The 16985-nt window shown below is 49.5% G+C and overlaps 2 protein-coding genes across 4 annotated transcripts; both read right to left on the reverse strand.

Moving 5' to 3' along the window:
• Positions 1 to 269: 269 nt before the first annotated feature.
• Positions 270 to 10445, reverse strand: LOC127296270 (protein NRT1/ PTR FAMILY 8.3). 2 transcript variants are annotated; one of them, XM_051326305.2, is made up of 5 exons: positions 10332 to 10445; positions 9341 to 9440; positions 8764 to 8981; positions 7907 to 8463; positions 270 to 1203 (listed from the first exon to the last, which is right to left on the reverse strand). In XM_051326305.2, exons 1-5 carry the CDS (start codon positions 10407 to 10409, stop codon positions 384 to 386), a joined length of 1773 nt encoding a protein of 590 aa, XP_051182265.1. In that variant the 5' UTR covers positions 10410 to 10445; the 3' UTR covers positions 270 to 383. The 2 variants fall into 2 exon arrangements, with proteins under 2 accessions (XP_051182265.1, XP_051182264.1); XM_051326304.1 differs by having other exon boundaries at positions 9341 to 9443; positions 10332 to 10440.
• A 2178-nt stretch (positions 10446 to 12623) lies between these two features.
• On the reverse strand, positions 12624 to 16869 carry LOC127296273 (protein NRT1/ PTR FAMILY 8.3). Of its 2 annotated transcripts, XM_051326311.2 has the most exons (6): positions 15935 to 16869; positions 15616 to 15717; positions 15060 to 15159; positions 14748 to 14965; positions 13954 to 14510; positions 12624 to 13570 (listed from the first exon to the last, which is right to left on the reverse strand). In XM_051326311.2, exons 2-6 carry the CDS (start codon positions 15688 to 15690, stop codon positions 12754 to 12756), a joined length of 1767 nt encoding a protein of 588 aa, XP_051182271.1. In that variant the 5' UTR covers positions 15691 to 15717; positions 15935 to 16869; the 3' UTR covers positions 12624 to 12753. The 2 variants fall into 2 exon arrangements, with proteins under 2 accessions (XP_051182271.1, XP_051182272.1); XM_051326312.1 differs by lacking the exon at positions 15935 to 16869 and having other exon boundaries at positions 15616 to 15779.
• Positions 16870 to 16985: the final 116 nt, after the last annotated feature.

The following is a 16985-nucleotide window of genomic DNA, read 5'->3' on the forward strand; positions in this document are numbered from 1 at the left end:
AAGAAATGATACATAAAAAACTATGGCAAATTCTTTATAAAGTTGGATTTGGTTGTGGAGCTTCTCAATTTTCCCTCTGCAATGCTTTGCTTACCTACACATGCTACCTATAGTTTTCAGTACAAAAGTGATTTATGGATCGCTTTTGAAAGAACATGGGATGCTTGTAAAATGAAAAGGTTGCAATTAGGCATCAACTCTCGTGACACCGATTTGATACAAATTCTAATCACCAGTTATTTTTCATATGAAATAAACCACTGGAGGAATTGCAAATAAAACACAACTTCAAGTCTCTTTCTTGAGGAAGGGCAGCTGATTGTTTCCATGAATATGAAATATGAAATTACAAGTAATAAACTGACTGACAGTAATTTTGACCATCACACATTTTTGTATCTGTATCTCATTGCAGAACCAATATAAACCAGCAAGTTCACAAAGCTGATCCCTTCAATCAACCAAAAGAACCGGTCAAGATGGCCTTCATTTAGGTTATCTGGGATCCATCCAGGATTTCCCCCTTGAGTTGTAATATAGGACACCGAGGTCAATATGACTGAGCTTAAATAGCTACCCACTGAGATCGTAAGGAGTGCAAGTGCAGCACATAAACTCCTCATGGCATCTGGGGCCTGACTGTAGAAGAACTCAAGTTGACCAATAACAGTGAAAACCTCGGAAGCACCAAGAAAGAAATATTGTGGTATTTGCCAAAGAATGCTCATTGGAACAGCAACTTTCTCATGAATAAGACCTTCAGACCTGGCAATCTCTAACCGCTTCAATTCAACCAGAGCTGCAGATGCCATTGCAACAATGGACATGAATAATCCAATGCCAATCCGCTGTAGCTCAGAGAAACCCTTTTCCCTTCCAGTGTACTTTCTAGCTATAGGCATGATAACCCGGTCATAAAGTGGAATCCAGAACATGACACTGATTACATCGAAAGTTGAGAGGGACGCGGGAGGAACATTGAAAGATCCAACCTGCTTGTCAAGAACCATTCCCTGCTCTATGAACATGGAAGAGTTCTGAGAATACACCACACTGAATGTGATAGTAGTCGCCCAGATCGGGAACATTCTTATGAGGATCTTCAGTTCTTCTACCTGGGTGATTGTGCATACTCTCCATGGGTTTGTAAAAAGGTCAGTCTTGGCATCAGCAGATGAGATGATGGCAGCCTTGTCAAGGAATCTATACCAAAGAGATAGATGAAATGTTGTATTTTTCGAGAAAACGCAAAGGACCTTTGCGCTTCATTTCATTGAAAAGAAAGAGTTGTAATTACAAATCTCCTAGGAGACGGTGATACAGGGTAGGGGATGGTATGCCTAGTGCACATCCCAGCTGGTTGGAAGGACGGCTCTCAGTCCTAGAGCACCCGCCCTTGCCCAGAGACAAGCTTCTTCCTTGATGTTGGCGAGCAGTGTCTGCGTCGATGGCTGGGCCCTGTCAAACACGCAGTCGTTTCTGTGTTTCCAGAGCATCCAAGGTATGAGCAAGGAGGCTGATGCGAACCCTTTCCGAAGCGGCTTTGGGAGTGCAGGCTTGACCTTTGCCATCCAGTCACTGAGCGAGGCGTCCTCGGCGCCAGGGATCCTACATGTCATCCGAAGCCAGGAGAGCACCTCATGCCAAACTTGCTTGGCAAACGGGCACTCCAGCAGAAGATGATGCATAGTCTCAGGCAGCTGGTCGCAAAGCAGGCATCTGGGGTGGTGCTGCAGCCCTCTTCGAGCAAGCCTTTCCGCGGTCCAGCAGCGATCTTGGAGGGCCAGCCAGAGGAAGAATTTGACCTTCTGGGGCGCCCAGGTGCGCCAGATGAAATTGGCCGCGGGGCACACCGTGGACCCGTGGAAAGTGGCCATGTAGGCAGATTTGGCAGAATATACTCCCGAGGCAGTCCACTTCCAGTTGAGCCGATCCGGCTCACCGCTGAGCATCGTGCCCTCGATCCTTCGCCAAAGGAGTAGGTATTCGCCGATCTCTTGGATACCCAGGTTGCCGTGTATGTCTGAGGCCCAAGTGTTTCCCTGCAGCCCATCGGCGACGGTGCGGGATTTGCGGCGTCTTTTTGGTATGCACTTGAACAGCGATGGCGCGATCTCACGCACCGAGCGGCCCTCAATCCATCGGTCGTCCCAGAACTTGGCGTCGCGGCCATTGCCGAGGATCATAGTCGTGGAAGCGAAGAACAGGGCCTGTTCTTGATCGGAGAATTGAAGCTCCAGGCCATGCCAGGCACGCCGGCCGTCCGTTCTGCTCAGCCATAGCCAGCGTAAGCGCAGGGACATGCTGGTTCTCTCCAGGTCATGGACCCCCAGGCCACCGTAGGCTAGGGGACGGGCGACGCGCTGCCAATTGACATGGCAGTGCCCGCCATTGGCGGCCGCGCGTCCCGACCAGAGGAAGCCTCGCTCAATCTTGACGATGAGCTTGAGGATCTTCTTGGAAGGAGCCAGGACAAGCAGCTGGTGAATAGGGATCGCACCCAGGACGGATTTCACCAAGGCGAGGCGGCCAGCCTTGCCCATGAGGCCGGCCTTCCAGGTGGGTAATCTGCTTGCCACCTTGTCCACCATCGGCTGCAGTTGTCCGCTCGTGGGCTTGCGGATGGTGAGCGGAATGCCTAGGTAAGTGATGGGCAGCTCGGCGACAGGGCAGTCCAGCAGGGCGATGGCCGGCGCCGCCTCCTCTGGGGCACAGCGTATGAGAGTGGCCGTGCTCTTGCCGTAATTGACGTGCAGTCCCGACGCGCGGCCAAAGAGCTCGAGCATGGCCTTGACGGCCTCGATCTCCTCCCGAAGCGGGTGGCAGAACAGAATGACGTCGTCGGCGTAGAGCGATATCGATGGTAGCACGCGACGTGGGTGTAGCCGGCGTAGCACTCCGAGCTCGGTGGCGCGGCGGAAAAGCCGTCCGAGGGTATCAACAACAGGACGAACAGCCGTGGGGACAGCGGGTCTCCACGGCGTAAGCCACGGCGGTGCCAGATTGGCGGACTGGGTCGCCGTTGATCAAGACTGCGGTGTCGGCGGAGGCTAGGAGCACGGCCAGCCACTCCAAGAAGCGATCACCGAAGCCATATTGCCGAAGCGCCTCGAAGAGGAAGGGCCATGACAGGGAGTCGAAGGCGCGGGCCAGGTCAAGTTTGATGAGCAGACGTGGGCTCCTCAGTTGGTGCAGCAGGCGAGCGCTCTGGCGAACCAGGACGAAGTTGTCGTGTAGGCTCCTGCCGGCGATGAACGCGTTCTGGATGGGGCTGACGAGCTTGTCGAGCTTGGGGGCGAGGCGCAGGGCGAGGACTTTGGCGAAGAGCTTGGCCACGAGGTGTATGAGGCTGATGGGCCGGTAGTCGCGTAGCGTGCTGGCGCCGGCATGTTTGGGCAGCAACGTGAGCAATGCCTGGTTCAGCTGGGCAAACCCGCGCCCGCGCATCTCGTAGAGCTGTTGGAATGCAGCGACAATGTCATGCTTAACAATGGTCCAGCAAGCGCGCAGGAACTCGGCCGTAAATCCGTCCGGGCCAGGTGCCTTGCGCGCGGGCAGGCGTTTAACGGCCTGCCAGATTTCCTCCTCGCCGAAGGGGGCCTCGAGGCAATCCAGGGTGGCGTCAGGCTCGATCAGGTCCTGGAGGTGAAGAGTGCAATCGCGGCTCATGTCCGTGCCCAGAAGCCCGTCGAAGTGTTGGAACGCAGCCTCTGCCATGTGAGCTGGGTCGGTGAGCACCGTGCCATTGACGTCCAGGGCGTGAATCCTGTTCTTCTGCCTGCGGTAAGAGCACTGCCGATGGAAAAACGAGGTATTGGCATCACCGTCCTTGAGGGCCGCAATCCGGGCACGCTGACGCGCGATCGTCCGTTCCAGGGAAGCCAGGCCCAAATAACCTCGCTTAATCGCGTTGCGCAGCCACTCCTCGCGCGCGGTAAGCTGCCGGTCCTCCGGGCTTTGTCAAATTTGAGCAGCAACACCCTGGAGATGGCGAGTTTATCTCTTATGCCGCCAACGGAGCGGGCGCTCCAGCTCGTGAGGCATCGCGCCGTGGCCTGCAAGCGCAAGACCAAGCGTCGGAAGGGGTCTCTGTCCTCGACGGACTGCCATGCCATCGCGACAGTGGTCTCGAATCCATCAAGGCTAGTCCAAAAGTCCTCGAAGTGGAATCGGCGGTGGGTTGGCGGTAAGGGGGAGCAGTCGAGGAGTAGCGGGCTATGATCGAGAGACCACGGATGCAATGCAACGTAGGTGGCAGTGGCTGTGCTGCTCCTCCCAGTCGACGGTGCAAAGCACGCGGTCGAGGTGGACAAGGGTCGGCGGAGATTGCTCGTTTGACCATGTGTATCGCCTTCCATTGAGGTAAACCTCTTTGAGAGCGAGGTCGTTTAGCAGCCGGCGAAAGCGCCCCATCATGCGCCTGTCAAGGTTCCCATTGCTCTTGTCATCGTCCTTGTAGATGAGGTTAAAGTCTCCACAAAGCATCCATGGCCCGGTGCACTCGGCGCGGATGTCACGCGGTTCTGAAGGAATGTAATCTTGGCGGCATCGTCTTGTGGTCCGTAAACTACGGTGATCCACCAGGGGCAGCCGTGGTCGTGGGCGTGCGGACCTTGGCGCTCGGCGCGTTCGCCGTGAACATCGGATCGGTGACGGTCACCTCTTCCGGTCCTCCAGCGAGCAAGATGCCCCCACGGGTGCCCTCCGCCGCAGGTAGACGTAGTCGTCGAACTCGGAGCCAAGCGTCTCGAGTACAATGTTCCTATGAATCAACTCCATTTTCGTCTCGGAAGCACACGATGGATGCATCGGTGGTGGCGAGGGAGAGTGCGGATCGCGATTCGCGTGCGCGGGCGTTGAGACCACGGACATTCCAAACAACAATCTTAAGGCCTAAATCCATTAAGACGAGATCGACAGGGAATGTGAAGCACAACTAAGCCGTGATCGGCGCATCGGACGGCATGGGGGAGCCCAGGGAAGCAGGGAGCTGCCTGTCGACCAGAGCGGCAATGGCCGTGAGGACGGCGAGTGGGATCGGAGCGGCGAAGACGTCGTCGAAGGCCTTCATCTCAGCCCGCGGTGATCACCCTCGGTTGGTGCCCACGATGCCGAGCGTGCGAAGAACCCGCACGTGCGCCCGTCGTTCACCGTGGGCGGCGGCGCGTTTGAGGAGGCCGTCGTCGATGCGTAACGGCCACGCCGCGAGAGAAGTTCAGCGGTTGCCGGCGCGCCCTTCTCTCGGCGTGGGGAGGGTCGAGTCAACATGCTTGGTCGCCGCAGGTGAGGAAGTCGCCGAGCGTCCAGTGGCACCGGAGGCTGGGTGGTGGTCGGTGGCGGCGGCGGTCGTGGCCTTGTTCTACGCATGGTGATCGGCGGAGGCGAGCGGCTTGCATGCTCTTGACGCCGGGCTGCGGAGATGCCGCCGGGGCAGCGGAGGCGGGCCGCCGAAGGATGGTGATGGGCTGTGTCTCGTGGGCCGTGGAGTTGGCCTCATCGCCAGGAGCATCCGTAAGCGGGGCCGGGTTAGGGGCGGGAAGGTCACAGCAGTTTGAAATGGCTCTTCAAAGTGTAGTGCGAGGTCGACACGAAAGGCGCCGACCGGTCTCCGAACCCTCCAAACCAAAGACGGAGGGAGGTCCAAGCTAGCACCAGCCTGCCCCGACAAGTGATCCGCCGCAGAGGCCGTGGCAGCTTGGCATGGCATGGAATCGGCAACTTCGCTTTCCAAAAGCATCTGAGAAGGGAGGGTGCACCGATCCCCATTGTCGCATTGGTCGGGCATGGCAGAAGAGGCCCCGACGGCGTCGTCCTCACCCGCGCTACACGCCGAGGGGCCAGGCTTTCGGCGGGCCCCGGTGGATGTGGAGACGGGGGCTCGGCGAATGGCGCAACGCCAATGCCGCGGCTGCGTGTGCAACGGTCTGCGGCTCCGATCCCGTCGGCACGGGAGCGGTGGCGTGGCAGCTTTGGGCCTGTACTCCATCCTAGCAGTGGAGCTTTGACGAGCTTTGCCCTTACCCTTTTTGGCAAAGCGACGAGGACGGCGGGCCCCACGTTGAGCAGGCCAAGGGCCCACCAGTCTTTGCTGCAGCGGCGGCGCCGCCGCACGGCCCCAGGTGGCGTCGACGCCAACTCCGTCGGCCCGAGCGGCGCGCGGAGCAGTCCAGCCAATGGAGTCAATGGCCATGCCGTCGGCGCGACCATCGGGAGCACCTTCTGTCCGGCGACGCTTTCGTCGCGGCGGCGGGAACGGCCGTGGCCAGCGCCTGGCCGGCGCGTTGCTGGTTACCATTGCCGCGTGCCCGGCGCATCATCGTGGTCACCAGCCTGAGGAGGGCGCGTGCCGCCGTTTGTGCCGGCCCTGGTGGGCACGACGCGGATGTCGATGGAGTAGGTCAGCGTCCTGAGTGTGGGTGGCGCGGACGGGACGTGCGACGGGACGATCTCGACGATCTCCAAGACGGCTTGGGCGCGTATGGCGGACGGGTTGTTCGTGCGCGCCGTGGCGCGGAAGATGGCCATGTCGGTGCGGGATCTTGTCGCCGGGTGCAGCCGCTCGATCCAGCAGTCCGAGCCGAGGATGTGCTCCGCCGTGGAGAGGTGCCAGGCCTGGGCGGGGATGCCGCGGAGTTCCAGCTCAACGCGTTGATCCAACCTGCCCGTGCCGGCGTGGGCGAGCTTGCTCCAAGGACGGAGGAGGAAGGAGAAGTTGGCAGTGTTGACGAGATGCTCGCCTGCGACGCGGTCCATGGTGGCTCTGGTGGAGAAGAGGATCAGGAAGTCTTCGGGCAGGTGGAGGTGAACGGTGAAGTCCCCGGGAGCAAGGTCAAACATGGCATAGAGGGCGTTTTCCATGTCGGTCGCGGACACGACGGGCCTGGTCCCTGTGATGGTGGCCACCATGGCACGCTGCAGCGTGAGCTCAGCCTCCTCCATCTCAACAGAGCGAGAGAGGAGGACACGCACAGGCGCGGCGGCGGGTGGGGCAGGGGCAGGGGCCGCGGGCGGTGGAGAAGCCGTGATGGGGGGCGGCGGCGGCGGCCTCGTCTCAAGCAGCGCCGGCGGTGGTTGAGGGCGTGCACGGCCGCCGTCACGGCGCTCCCGCGCGCGGTCAGCCTCGAGGCGGCGCTGCTGCTGCTCGCGTGCGCACGTCTCCCGGTCAGCGGAGGAGTGGCCGAGCACAAGGCAAGTGCGGCAGCGCACCTTGTTGGTGCAGTCGCGGACGCGGTGGCCGGGGTCGAGGCAGCGGAAGCAGAGCTCTGAGCTCCCCGGAGAGGTGCTGCGGCGGCGGGGGCTTGGCGCGGGACGAGGTGGAGCGCGGCGCTGGTGGTGCCTGCGGCGCGGCCGCTGATAGCCTTCGGCGTCGAGCTCGGCGGCGCGGTTGACACGGTGGACCTCGGAGCGTGGGCCGATGCGCGCGGAGGCCGGGATCCGCTCTCTCGCCGGCGACCTGCTCGCAGGCGCGGTCCTTTGACCGGCCGCGGGGGCAGGCGCAGCGGCGGCGGGAGGCTCGTCATACAACAATAATATGAGTCACGAGGCAAGCTACCTATATCACATCCAAAAAGGGATAGTCCGGCCTTATCCTGAAATTATATCAGATTGATGACTACCAACACCAGTAGCGCCCGTTATGCTCATTGTATTGTGTACCTACTACCCAGTACGCACCATGAACTGTTCAAGTACTGAGCATGACAACCTTATCCAGGCTATGCATAACCCTATCCCTATTTCCTTTTTGCAATTAGCTATTTATATTCTACCAACGCCAAATTTAAAACCTTACGAAAGGTTGTTTCATGCTTTATTGTCTTCATTACTGCAAATTTCTGTTGTTTAATTAATACTATCGACATATCATACTAAAAGCATGTCAAGATGCAGGACAAAATATAATTACCCAAGTTCGCTCGTGTGCTCCAGCTTGCGGCTTCCCAATATTGCTGAATATTGACCATCAATTTCATAAAGAAGAGAAGTATCATGTGGCGCTTCTACATGCCACTTGCGGAATGCCGCGACAACGACCTGGCACACTCTGGTAAGGGGGCTCCCACCTGGTTTCTGATATCTGTACATATTTGAGGCTGCAAAGAAGCTTGCGGTAGCCAATGCCATAAATACAGTAGGTATTGCAAATCCAATTCCCCAACCCAAGTTATCTTGTATCCAAACAATAAGAGTGCCCGATGTGAATGAACCAATATTTATGCAGAAATAGCCCCAATTGAAGTAGGAAACCTGCTTTACTCTCTCTGTTGGATCACTGTCATCAAATTGGTCAGCCCCAAAGGGTGACACACAAGGTTTAATGCCTCCAGCCCCTAGGGCAATCATATAGAGACCCAGGAAAAATGCGCCATTCTGAAGTAAGCTTGCTTCTGGACAAACAGACCCTAAACATGCAGGTGGTTGAAGTGTTGGAAGCAACGCTGAAAGCGTTAAAATTGCCAGACCCTTCAGCAAAAAGGGTTATACACGATTAATGTTTTCTAAGAACAATGGTCTGCTATTATTCTTCATATGGGTGATTTAAAATATTTAGATGCACAAATCTACGATTAGATAAAACCAAACTGGGTATAACAAGGCCACATGTTCATTATTTGTACTGAAAAACATACTATCTTTGGATTCAATTGTTCAAGTGCTCAGAAATACTGAGTGGAATGTGCACATTGCTTTCCATGTCATCATGGAGCTTTATGTAACAAAGTAGATAGAGAAAAGTCGAGGGTTCCTTGATCTTGTACTTACAGTGAAATAAACTGATGAAAATACTGCAATAGTCCAGTACTTTCCCCAATAGGAATCTGCTAAGATGGCTCCAATGAGGGGAGTCAGATAGCATGTCCCCGTCCAAGTGGTAACATTTCTTGCAGCTTCAAGATTGCCTTGATGAAGCTTTACTTTCAGATAAGTGACTAGGTTTTTCGCAATTCCATAGTAGGCGAGACGCTCACAACACTCATTCCCTGTCACCAGACTAGCATCCTTGAAACTTGCCCAAACATCGTTGCTGAATATATAAAATATGCACAACAATCCCAAAATGTTCTTTACCATAGCATATGACCAACAATATTTATGAGAGCTAAAACTTTTCCTTACCATATGCATGTAAACATATGATCTTATAATTGATTTTTTTTTATTAAGCTGGTGTAGTATTATGGAGTAACTACCAGACATCACCAAATTGGTTAGAAGTTAAATCATTCCTATGCTTACTAAGGAAAATAGGTCACTAGTTATAACTATTTCTTATGAGGCAATAAGAAGTTTCTTCAGTAAAACATTTGCCAAAGTTATGCAGGACACAAATTTGTGTTACCTAGTATGAAGAAGCATGCTCGCCAATTTCCTGTGGTGCGCCTTGTTGCAGGACGCCCTTTGATGTTAACAGACCCATCACCTGTGTAAAGACTTGCATCCTGCTAAGAAATAGCAGTACCCAGGCTCAGTCTTAACCAAAGAAGGGCATAAAACGCACCAAGTTGCGTCCCTTAATTTCCCTAGCATGGAAAAATAAAAGGTACTGTTTAGTAAGTTCAACTGAAATTTCTGTGTGAATTCCGAACTCCAAATGAATCCCAAAGATTGAAACTACGTATTCAAAAAATTCATTGCGCTTCACTGAAAATCTATGAATAGCTAAATCCATAACCCAGGAGATTCGATCCATTAGTTTTGCACCTCTGATGGGGCTTATTCCGCCAAATCTGCCTACATGGCTTAGTTATTGGGAAGCTCGGTTGTTTTCCTTATGAGTAAGTTTTGGAAGGCGGTGGATGAGCCTAAATGGTGATTTTTTCTCCCGCATGGTTGGCTCTCCACAGCCGGGTTCTCACTGTGGTTAATCTGGAGACTGAACCCTAAACTTTTCTATACCTCTTTTTGAGATGCCCTTTAATTCAGGAGGTTTGGTTTGGTGTCGGTTTTCCTGGCTATTCGAAAATGTTTGGAAGGAGCGTAATCGGCGTGTTCTGAAGCATGTAGCACTGGAGACAAGGGGTGTGGCTCTCCTCGCGCATGAGCAAGGACTTTGCTCGGTATGGTTTTGCTATGGCTAAGGCTAATGCATGGTTTTGGTTTCTCATTTAGCCATTTAGGATCTACCAAGCTTGAAAGTATGTTGTCAGAGTTTGCACTTGGTCGTTGGTGCAATCTTCATCGGTGAGCAGAAATTTTGCTTGCCCTCAAAACTAACCGTACCAATCCAAGTGACTAACTCCTGGCCCTTGCCGGCAACAGCAGTGAGGCAAACGCAAAGGCAAGACTAGCGGAGCAACGGAACCAAACGCATTTCAGAAAAAAAAAAATACCAGGAGAGGAGGAAGGAGCAGCTCATGATCCCCATCATCTTGAACCTCTAATCTAATACTCTCTTCTTCTGCGTCCATGGAGTGTGTATCAGCAAAAGCAAATAATGGAACTGGGTAGGGGACAAAATTGTATTGGCCTGACGTTCGGTTGGTGACTACTTAATGTGTGTTTTTTTTTCCTGCAGTCAGGTCCCACGAGAAAGCTCTCTGCTGGGTGCATGCTGTCAGAGCTCCTTCAATTGATTAAATTGTTTTATGTGTACATTTACAAGTTTCAAAAAATAATTGAAAAAATAAAGATGTAGCCAGTGATTTATCGAACAGACGTGCACGATATCCATTTCAAATACTTTTATATTGTGAGGTACACAAAAATGAAAAACAAACGTGTGGATTTAAGCATGTATACTTTCAAAGCTTCAAATTTTCAGATTTTGTCATTTTTGTTTAGCCCATAGTATAAGAATTTCTCATTGTGATTTTTCGTGCTTGTAGGTAATCATTGACAATGTCTAGATTTTTTTTCAGAATTTCTGGAAACTTATAAGTATGGTTTTTGAATTTTTTCAAGACAAAGTGATCACAAGGGGCCGGGAACCAAACACACTTTTTGATTCAACAAGAGTGGAGATATTTGGGACCCAGGCACTAGTGAACTCACCGTTTAAAAAAAATCACATTTACAAGTTAAATATTTAAAAAATCCAGATGTAGTCAATGATTTATCCAACAAACATGCAAAATATCAGTTTTAAATACTTTGTATTCCAAGCTAAGACAAAATGACAAACATGTGGACCTAAGCATGTATATTTTCAAATCTCTAAATTTTATCATATGTTGCCATTTATGTGTAGCCCACAATATAAGAATTTCTTATTGCGGATCTAAGCATGTATACTTTATCTCTCTAGATTTTTTTTTCTTGTTCTCTGATTAAATAAGAACAACAAAGTTAAATAGATAAAAAGACAAGAAACACAGTTCTTATCTTTCCCACTTAGGAAGATTTGAATTGATATCATAGCCTACCAAGGTTTGTCTGGTCTATAGACCTTGTCCCATTTCGCCTTCCACATAATATTAGCTACATTCTCTGTCCATAGTCCATACTTGATAAACAAAAGCACCAATCGAAGTGAATTAAAAGATCAACGCTTTTAGCTCACCAAACTGTTAGATAGGCACATGTCTAATATTTGGCTCCGGCATAGCGCATAGTCCCTATGGTCCATAGGCGTTGGATTTTAATTGTTGGTTCGCTCCTCTCCTCCTCTGCTCCTCTTTCGTCGGCTGCAATTGAAGTACAACATCGTTGTCTACACAGCTTAGGTGCACAGGCTTTTGGATGCGAGAAAGAAACATCTCACCAAAAGATGTACCAGGTGGTTATATTATTTTGCATACTTAGCAAGCAATCCACCGACTTGATGTGTCCATGGAGCATGGAGCATGGAGCACAGTGGCAGGACGGCCGCTCGCAGAGTTCGCTATGATTTCCCTGGTAGTATCGTGGTCGGTATCTTTTTAATTGTCTTCATCAAACACGGCTCCGTTGATTTGGCCGGAGAAACAAGGCAAGGTCAGACTGTTGTAGTACAAGATGAGCATGTGACAGACATATGAGACATGTTGTTTTGAGAATTTGAGAAGGCAGGGCGAAACCTCCAGGTCACTGGCATTCTCTGATACTCAAGAGTCAAAAAAATTATCGAAAAAATGCCAATCAGGACTGAACATATCGGCTAGAAAGAAAATAAACCTGAGACCATCTCCTTCGGAATAATTGATATCTATTTTTTCATCATCCTGCAATCCTATTAGCGGGGAAAAAATGCCCACGTAGTTAGAACATACCCCAGAAAAGAGCATAGTAATCCAAGAAGGACCTTTGCTCGTGCGCCTGATCGGGATAAAATAAAAATGGTCAAACTTGGCTCGCTGTCGCTGGGAATAGCAAATTGCACCATCAACATTAATGCTATTTGTAGTGTGTCATCGCCAGGCATGTAGATATCAGATCCATACAATCAGCTAGAGGTGATTGTCGAGCCTGTAGGGCGGTTTCTGTCATGTTCTGTTGATGACTAGTAATAGTAATAGTATGTGCAACTCTGGTGGTACCAATATCATACAAAACCTAATCACCAAACAATCATTTTTCAATCTATTCCCTCCGGCCATCAATAAGTGACTCAACTTCCTCTAAATATGGGTGTATTTATACACAAAACGTGTGACACATCTGTATCTAGACAAAGTTGGATAACTTATTTTGGGATGGAGATAATATAAAAAATCACCAGTGGATTTGCAGAAAGAAACAACACAACTGCAAGTCATTTTCTTGTGGACTTAGTCTAGTCAATACAATGCAATGCTTCATGAATATGAAATCTCAAGTTACTAGAAACTATAGTCATCACACATTCTTATATTTATATCTCATTGCACAACCAATGTAAACCAAAAAATTAACAAAGCTGATCCCGGCAATCAACCAAAAGAACCGGTCAAGATGGCCTTCATTCAAGTTATCTGGGATCCATCCAGGATCTCCTCCTTGAGTTGTAAGGTATGACACTATGGTCAATAAGATTGAGCTTAAGTAGCTTCCAGCTGAAACCGTAATGAGTGCAAATGCAGCACATAAGCTCCTCATGGCATCCGGGGCCTGATCGTAGAAAAACTCAAGTTGACCTATAGCAGTAAAGACCTCGGCAGCACCAGCAAAGAAATACTGTGGTATTTGCCAAAGAATGCTCATTGGCACAGCAACATTATCATGGATAAGACCTTCAGACCTGGCAATTTCTAAGCGCTTCAACTCAACAAGAGCTGCACATGCCATGGCCACAATGGACAGGACCAGTCCAATGCCAATCCTCTGTAGATCAGAGAAACCCTTTTCCCTTCCAGTGAATTTTCTAGCTATGGGTATGAGAACATGGTCATAAATTGGAATCCAGATCATGACACTGATTCCGTCAAAAGTTAGGAGGGATGCAGGAGGAATATTGAAAGATCCAATCTGCCTATCAAGAACCATTCCCTGCTCTATGAACACGGAAAACTGAGCATAAACCGCGCCGAATATAATAGTAGTTGCCCAAACAGGGAACATTCTTACTATGATCTTTAGTTCTTCCACCTGGGTGACTGTGCATACTCTCCATGGGTTTACAAGAAGGTCACTCTTCGCATCACCATCTAAGATGATGGCAGCCTTGTCAAGAAATCTGTAAAAAAGAGGAGATAAATGAAATACTGAAATGTTGTAATAGTCACGCAGCAAAGCAGTTAAGAGGAAACTACAAACAGAAATAATATACAGGTAGAAAGGTGATATTTCGTATTAAAAAAATAGTCCATCCTTATCCTGAAATTTTACCACTACCACACTAGTAACACACATTATGCTCTTACTGCCATACATATTGGCATTTTGTTTGTCACACCGAGGTATTCATTTTCCACGAACCTCATACTGAAACCTTACTATATATTTTTATCACACTTCAATGCCTACATTAGTACTGCAAATAACTTTTGGTGTTCTATAAATACATTGACAGATAACACTAGAAGTGAGGAAAGATGCAGAGCGAGGAAGATAAATTACTGAAATTCACTTGTGTGTTCCAGCTTCCGGCTTCCCTCTATTGCTGAATATTGACCCTGAACTTCATAGAGAAGAGAAGCATCATGCGGTACTTGGACATGCCACTTACGGAATGCAGCAGTAATGACCTGTGACACTCTTGTAAGTGGACTCCCACCAGATTTCTGAAATCTATACATATTTGAGGCTGAAAGGAAGCTTGCAATAGCCAATGCCATAAACATAGTGGGAATGGCAAATCCAATTCCCCAACCTGAGTTATCTTGTATCCAAACAATAACAGTGCTTGATATGAATGCACCGGTGTTTATACAGAAATAGAACCAATTGAAGAAGGAACCCTGCTTTACTCTCTCTGTTGGATCAGTGTCATCAAATTGATCAGCTCCAAAAGAAGATACACAAGGTTTGATTCCTCCAGTCCCTAGGGCAATCATATAGAGACCCAGGAAAAAAGAGCCATTCTGAAGTAAGCTTGCTTCTGGACAAACAGATCCTGAACACGGAGATGGTTGAAGTGCTGGAACTGATGCTGAGAGCGTTAAAACAGCCAGACCCTTCAGTAAAAAGGGTGAAACACGATTAAAGTGGATGATTGAAGATATTAATATGCGTGAATCTATGGTGCATTAAAAATCAATCTGAATATGACAAGACCCATATTGTATTCAAACTTCGAAGTACACCAATAATATTACCAAGTAGAATGTGCAAGTTAGTTCGCTATGCCAGAATGGAGCGTTTTGGAACAACGGAGGCAGAGAAAAGTTTGGGTTACACCATCTTGTACTTACAATGAAATAAACTGATGAGAAAACAGCGATAGTCCAATACTTTCCCCAGTATGAATCTGCTAAGATGGCTCCAATGAGAGGTGTCAGATAACATGTCCCTCCCCAAGTGGCAACATTTCTTGCAGCTTCAAGATTGCCTTGATGAAGCTTCATTTTGAGGTAAGTGACTAGGTTACATGCAATTCCATAGTAGGCCAGACGCTCACAACACTCGGTCCCTGTCAGCAGACTAGCATCATTAGAACTTGCCAAACCTCACTGGTGAGAATATACACAATATATGTTCTGTACCATATGAACAATATATGTTACCTAGGATGAAGAAGCATGCTGGCCAATTGCCCGTGGTGCGCCTTGCTGCAGGACGTCCTTTGATATCAACGGACCCATCACCTGTGTAAAGCCTTGCATCCTGCCAAGAAATAGCAGCACTGAATAAGAAGCGCACACTGAGTAAGAAGTACCAGGTGTATCCATTAACTTCCAGATGGAAGAGGTTATGAAGCAATTTGGTACAAATTCCTCTGATAGTCCTGAAATCCATGTGAGGCCTAAAGAGTAATATTGCACATTTCAGCAAAGGGCGCGTAAGTCAAAATTTCAACATAACTGAAACACTCGTCAGGAGATATATAGCATCCGTTCATCATCCTGTTGTCTCCAGTTTCTTTTTGGAGAATGTGTGCAGTTTCTCCTGTTAGTTTGGACTTTGGAGCCAAGAGGGTAAAGGATTTACTAGCTAACGATTCTCTTTCAAGAAAAAGTTAAGAGGATGATCAGCTACACAGAAGCCACCGGCTAGGACTAACTACAATGAACTGTGCAATGCAAGTTCGAAAATAGAAGAAGAAAAAACAGTAGATTTTACCAGGGAAGGAAGAAGGAGCGCCTGATGATCTCCATCCTCTTGGACCAGTAATCTCCTCTCTTCTGCTGCGTCCATGAAGGGCCTCCGTCGCAGAGATCGAATCTGAACAGCAAATCAATAAGCTGGTAGAGGACAGACTGTATTTGGTTGGGTTTGACCGCCAAGTCGTTATTCCTCGATGCTTAAGTAGTTTTTTGCATGCAGGTCCTATTGTTCTTCTCTTATTTATTTACTAATCAGATTATCGGTATAGAACTCAAATTCAATGTGCATTTTATATTTATATGAAACCAAAAGTTACATTCACTCCCCAAATCACCTAGAGCTGGCGCCGAAGCTGCACGTCGCCCCGCAGGTTGCAAGACGACTGACGGCGCTCGGTGGACGAAGATCCGACTCCAACATCGATCGTCGGTTGCACACCAAGCTCGCCTCGGTCGAAATACGCCAGTCGGGATTTTGCTTACCCACCTCTCGATTCCTGCGATGCTAGCTCTGTTGTGGCCGAACTACGGCATCTCTGTCTTGGACAACATCGAGCTCGATGCGGCTCCGTTTTGCACCAAATTGGAAAAATCGACACAATAGCAGCAAAGAAGATACTAGTTGATTCCAACGACGTCGATTAGCAGTGAATGGTGCGGGAGGGCGGCGGAGAGTGCAGGGTGTCACAAGAGGCCTTTGGTGGTCGGCGGCGTAGGGGTGACGAGAGAGAACACTGGCGCAGGTGGAAGAGCCAAAATTATACTCGGTGCTGTGGAGATCGAGTATATTTACTCCTCCACGCAGCCGACTCCTGAAATTTTTACTCCTCTAAACCTTTTAGAAGATCGGCTAACTGCCGTTTAGAGGATAAAACCGAAATTTTACTCCTGTAAAGATTATATGGGATCAGTTAGAGATGCTCTTTCAGGCCGTCACTTGCTCTTCTCAAATTAAAAGGGCGATGAGTTTCTTCTCCATCCGTTCCTCCTGCGTCATTTAAAAAAAATATATAGTTTTAGATCACCAAAATATAGTTAAGATAAGTCCATGTCTAACATTTGGCTTCGGCATAGTAGTCCCTATGAGCTATGAACGTTGGATTTTAACTTTCCTTTCTCTCCTCTTTTTCTCGCAATTCCTCTTTCGTCGGCTCCAACTGAAGTACAACGTCGTTGTCTCCACAGCTTTGGTGCACAGGCTTTTAGATGCAAGAAAGAAACATCTCACCAAATGATGTGCCAGCTGGTTGTTGGATTGCGGACCTAACAGTGCAGCGGCTTGACATCCATGGAGCACAATGGCAGGCCGGGCGCTGACAGAGTTCACTATGATTGCCCCGGTAGCATCGTGGCCTAAATCTGTTTAATTCGCTGCATCAAACACTG

Source organism: Lolium perenne, chromosome 4 (genome assembly GCF_019359855.2).
Source record: "Lolium perenne isolate Kyuss_39 chromosome 4, Kyuss_2.0, whole genome shotgun sequence".
Lineage (NCBI taxonomy): Eukaryota > Viridiplantae > Streptophyta > Magnoliopsida > Poales > Poaceae > Lolium > Lolium perenne.

Excerpts from the sequence above, each read along its gene's own strand:
- LOC127296270 (XM_051326304.1), bottom strand. The coding sequence starts at position 10,409 with ATGGACGCAGAAGAAGAGAGTATTAGATTAGAGGTTCAAGATGATGGG. Across the intron at positions 8,982-9,340 it reads AGCATGCTTCTTCATACTAG|GGAATGAGTGTTGTGAGCGT; the intron begins GTAACACAAATT and ends GTCTGGTGACAG. Across the intron at positions 8,464-8,763 it reads TTTCATCAGTTTATTTCACT|GGTCTGGCAATTTTAACGCT; the intron begins GTAAGTACAAGA and ends TTTTTGCTGAAG.
- LOC127296273 (XM_051326311.2), bottom strand. The coding sequence starts at position 15,690 with ATGGACGCAGCAGAAGAGAGGAGATTACTGGTCCAAGAGGATGGAGAT. Across the intron at positions 15,160-15,615 it reads CGCTCCTTCTTCCTTCCCTG|GATGCAAGGCTTTACACAGG; the intron begins GTAAAATCTACT and ends ATTTCTTGGCAG. Across the intron at positions 13,571-13,953 it reads GAACACACAAGTGAATTTCA|ATTTCTTGACAAGGCTGCCA; the intron begins GTAATTTATCTT and ends TCTTTTTTACAG.